Genomic DNA, 4,704 nt, shown 5'->3' with positions numbered 1-4,704 from the left:
TATCGATCATCGTCTGATCCGTCCATAGATAATAAAGAAATGGATAGGCCACGCCTATGTGGAATACATTTGAGGCCGCGTTCCCGGAGGGGAAGGCAATTGAGGCTCCTTTATATTGATAGTCGATACTCAATATAGGTATACTTTATTTGGCCTCAATTGTTCCCCTCGAAGACCGCTGATAAGACCAATATGTCCTATCCATATCTTTATTATCTATGGATCCGTCACCAATTACCATTGGGCATGATTCACCACAATTATACCACTACCGCTCCAAGCTTGCAGCTCACTACACCTTACAGTAGTTATCAACACGTTTTTCGTAATTTCAACTCCTTATCAAACCTAGCACATTTTTATTCAGTAAAATAATTAAGTAATATCCATTTATTACTTACCACAACACTACAACAGTCAATGTTGTGTACTAAACTTTAGTACTATACCAGTCACACTGTCACAGTGACGACCTTATCCAGTTTTCCATAATCCATCTCTACATCAACTATCAACTGCAGCCCAACTCCAATTCCGACAGACGGCGTGTCGTACTGCCGTTACTACTTACCAGACGTTAGCGCTTAATTCTACTTTCACTGTGCTGAACGGACGGTGGTGGATAGTGTGTTTGATTACAAGGCAATACAATAATTACATACCTAACATTAAGTTCGCATTTCGCAGTATTCAAAGACAATATTAGCGTTCCGCGTTTGGCGTTCATCAATCCTACGGTCTCCAGAACAAGCGTCTGGCTTCCACGTTATTCCATACGCATTTTGGACCACGCGTCGTCCCCGACATGGTGAGTGCAAAATACACTAAATATGATACACACGAGTGCACGACCATCACAAAATGGTGCAGTACACATACATTTACCTACCTATGACTTATGCCTTTCCATTAAAGGTTTACATTCTGTCCTAGCAATTCTTGATGTTGATTGATTTAAGAGGACGCTACACCCGCATGGGTTGTCTTCATTTTACAACCTCATAACAGTCATAACATACCAAAATGTACGTTCTGAATAATCCATGTAACCCTGTTATGTTTAATACTTATGAAAGTGAACCGTCATAATATTATAAAATGCTCAAAAAAGAATATTATTATCTATTGAGTCTCATAGGTTTTTTTATATTTTAATATTAGAGGTAGTTATGCTCATTTTAAAATGTACAAGCAATTTGACATTTTTAAATGCTCATAACTCACTTTAAAATTAAACTAAGTAGGTATGAGTTAAATATACATAAAAGGAGCCAAACAGATATCTGGATTTTACAAACCAGTAAATGCCATCTGGTTTTTTTAAATATTAAAAGTTAGATTATATTTAACAGGTGATGTTTTTTCCAACTGGGCAATGTTTGGTTTGCTGACTCTGGATCGGCGGGTGACAACCATGCCCAAATTTAATTCCATTCCATTTTTTTTTTATTATTATTATTTAATAAATATTAATAAAATGGTAAATAAATTGAGAGTATTAAAAATAATTCAAATTCATTAAAATATAAACGTCGTTTTGAAAAAAACGAGTGCCTCTAGTCTCTAGCGTATTATTTACTAAATATAAACGTGTGAATGCTCATTCATGAACGACGTTCTTTCTAAACACTGGTATTAACATTTTAGGTAGTATGCTGTAAGAATCCCATTAACTCTACTTTTACAATTTTGCAAAGTACTTGCAATTTATTACTATTAAATACCTACTTGTAATAAAAGATTCAGAATAACTGTTTCTAATCTGTCCAAGACAAAAACAATATTTAATTATACTTTTATATATTTCAGTCAATAGCCGAATTCTTGGATGGCATGCCATCCTTTGATGAACGCAATTTTTCCCGTTTCCATTCAGACAATGGTCGAAGCAAGCGTGTTCCAGTTTACATAACAACTGATGATCAACCTTGCGACCAAGGTTTGTAGACTACTTAATATATTATAATACTTTTTTTTTTAATTTGATTAGAAGTACCTTTCTCATTTATATGATACATAACATTGTACTGATATAGTATAATGATAATACGGAGGATGATACTAAATATTAAAATATATAATACTAACTCATTGCATATTATATATACTATATATTTTTAAATCCACGCCTATTTTCAAATACTTACTCCTTATTTGTTGTACACAATATGCAATGAGAACTGTTAATTTTAACTTAATTTGTATACATTATAGAAGCAAAATATACAAATCACTTTAATATGTGTATGTCATTTGATATAAATCTACAATGTGTAAAGGTTTTTATATTTTAAAATTAAAATTATATTATTATTAATTTCAGTTATTGTTACCGACAAGTCAAATTTGTTACTCCGATATCTACATAACCAATGGGATAAAAAGGTAAATGTATAATTGAATAATTCAAAGAACCTATTTAACATACTTAACTAACTTCATCCTAACGCCGTGTCCTCTTGTGACGCTGCAAAAAACAAAATAGCTTGTACTTCGTGGCTCGCTGCGCGACAAACAGCATGGTTAGAATAGAATTTGCTCGCATTCACCACGTTTACGTTGGACACAGCTTAACTGGTTTTTAAATTTAAGATATTATTTTAACGTCTATTACGATATTTTGATATATCTATAAATTTAATAAAAAAATAAACACAGTTCTTACTTGTAATTGAGTATTTGATTTCCATTGATAAAATAATTAAATGGTACAACATATTATATAACCAATGTTTTGCATACCAATCGATTCATTTAATAAAATCACTAGGTCAACAACTGTTAACATTTTTCTAAAAAAAATATATTTTTAGTATTTTGTATCTCTATCATTTTTCAACTTTTTAATTTTTTTTAGTGACATCAAGCATTTTTAATTCCTTATTCTAAAGCAGAATATTTTATAAATTATTTTGATGTATACAAATTGAATTTGGGACCAGTAATTTATGAATTATAATTTAGGTGTACCGGGGGTGGGGTACCCTCAAAAATGTTAATTCTCTACTCCTCCATCTAAACTTCAAATACCTATATTTTTACAGATTGAAATACTCTGAGTATTATTCTGCTTCGGAATATGAAATTAAAAAATTGTGTTTGACCACCTTAAATTATGTAAAAGAAATATTTTTAAAAATTTTAATGTTTTCTAAAAAAATAAGGGTCTTCCATTAAATGGATCGCCTCATAGACTCAAGTTGAATGTATAAACATAACAGTTTTTACTCATTATAAGGATTTCCAAGTATAAATTAATAAATTATTTTCTTCAAATTGTAAGTGATGCAGCATGTAAATGTAATTATTCAATACATGGCTATTTAGTATTAATTTAACTTTCATGATGCACTTTTAGAATATAATATATTACCAACAAAATCACATAATTATTACTTTTTATTCAAGGTACCCATATATTATATTTGCCCATTTAGATAATATTTACTTTTATTTATTAAAACTGTAATATGTACCTATTTCTGTATTAACCATACAAAAAACATTCCAAGCTTGTTCTTTTTGAATCTTAAATATTCATTTGTATATAGCTATAAACTATAGTCAAATCTGATATTAGTTATACTAATAACTATGTTGTATATTAATATATATAATTTATATTCTAGCATGGAGGTAAAAAGAGGGAATTGGTTGAAACTGGTGAAGAAGCTGGCTCGTCTAGAAAACGTCCAAGAGTAGATTTATCTATATTGTAAAACTTCTTTCAATAAAATAATTCCAATGTAAGTAAGTTATCTAACATTTTTGGACTAAAATTCCTGGTTTGATTGTTTCTAAGAGAGATACAATTTGCTAATTGAAGGATGTATTATACTCTATGTACTATTAATACAATTATTTAGTAATACACATGATATTATTTTGAATGATTTTTAGAGTTTGCTATAATATTCAATTTACAACTGTTTCTAAGTTGTTTCACAACTTATAAGCTTTAACGATTAATAATTGTTGTATTGATGTATTGTATGTTTAATAATAAGTCATTCAGTTTAACCTTTTTACATTTGTTTTCATTATATTGTATTTATATATGTTAATTGTATTTAATGTGTTACTAAATTGACATATATTATTTATATAACAAAATTGTATACTAAGCATATTGTTGTTAGACCTTTACAATATTATACTTAAACAACAATTTTATGTTTCAGTACAACACTATTGTTTATTTATGTTCCACCATTAGTGTTAAATATTCTAATGTAAAACAAAATTCAATAAATTTATATTTATTTTGACATGTCATTTAAATGTTTTGTACTCCTGGTTAAAACAAACCACACAAAAAAAATTGTTCATATCTTAACCTTCAGCTCATACAATATTACAATATAGTATACAAGCTAATAAAATATTTGTATAATGGTCATTAAGTTAAACTAAATCATTACATGTTTATTTGATAGTTTTGATTATAGTATTAAAAATAAATTGGTTAATGATTTGGGTAAGTAAAAGTGTACAAAATTCCTATGTTTTTGTATATTATTGTAAAACATTTTCTAGCTGTGTGTCGTTAACATAATATTAGATATTACAGTGAATTGCCCTATTATCATTTTTAAAAGTAAGATTAAGATTATTATTTGAAAAAAATAGGGTATCTCTTGGGTTTTTATTAGTATTTAAATTTTTCAGTTATTTACCTATGAGCATTTTATAATTGTAATATCT

General features: G+C 28.6%; 1 protein-coding gene across 2 annotated transcripts; it reads left to right on the top strand.

Annotated features, from left to right (window-relative positions):
• The first annotated feature begins 302 nt into the window (after window positions 1-302).
• LOC111026871 (DET1- and DDB1-associated protein 1-like) lies at window positions 303-4,163 on the top strand. 2 transcript variants are annotated; one of them, XM_022305046.1, is made up of 5 exons: window positions 303-625; window positions 688-808; window positions 1,810-1,939; window positions 2,324-2,385; window positions 3,630-4,163. In XM_022305046.1, exons 2-5 carry the CDS (start codon window positions 806-808, stop codon window positions 3,717-3,719), a joined length of 285 nt encoding a protein of 94 aa, XP_022160738.1. In that variant the 5' UTR covers window positions 303-625; window positions 688-805; the 3' UTR covers window positions 3,720-4,163. The 2 variants fall into 2 exon arrangements, with proteins under 2 accessions (XP_022160738.1, XP_022160737.1); XM_022305045.1 differs by having other exon boundaries at window positions 303-808.
• The last annotated feature ends 541 nt before the right edge of the window (window positions 4,164-4,704 follow it).

The sequence above is a fragment of the Myzus persicae genome, unplaced genomic scaffold (assembly GCF_001856785.1).
Source record: "Myzus persicae strain clone G006 unplaced genomic scaffold, MPER_G0061.0, whole genome shotgun sequence".
Taxonomy (NCBI): domain Eukaryota; kingdom Metazoa; phylum Arthropoda; class Insecta; order Hemiptera; family Aphididae; genus Myzus; species Myzus persicae.
The sequence above is the reverse complement of the archived record's forward strand: the minus strand, read 5'-3'. Positions and strand labels throughout refer to the sequence as shown.

Bases quoted from the DNA above. Each gene is read 5' to 3' on its own strand.
- LOC111026871 (XM_022305046.1), top strand. The intron at 1,940-2,323 runs GTTTGTAGACTA...TATTAATTTCAG, and splicing joins TGATCAACCTTGCGACCAAG to TTATTGTTACCGACAAGTCA. The intron at 2,386-3,629 runs GTAAATGTATAA...TTTATATTCTAG, and splicing joins ATAACCAATGGGATAAAAAG to CATGGAGGTAAAAAGAGGGA.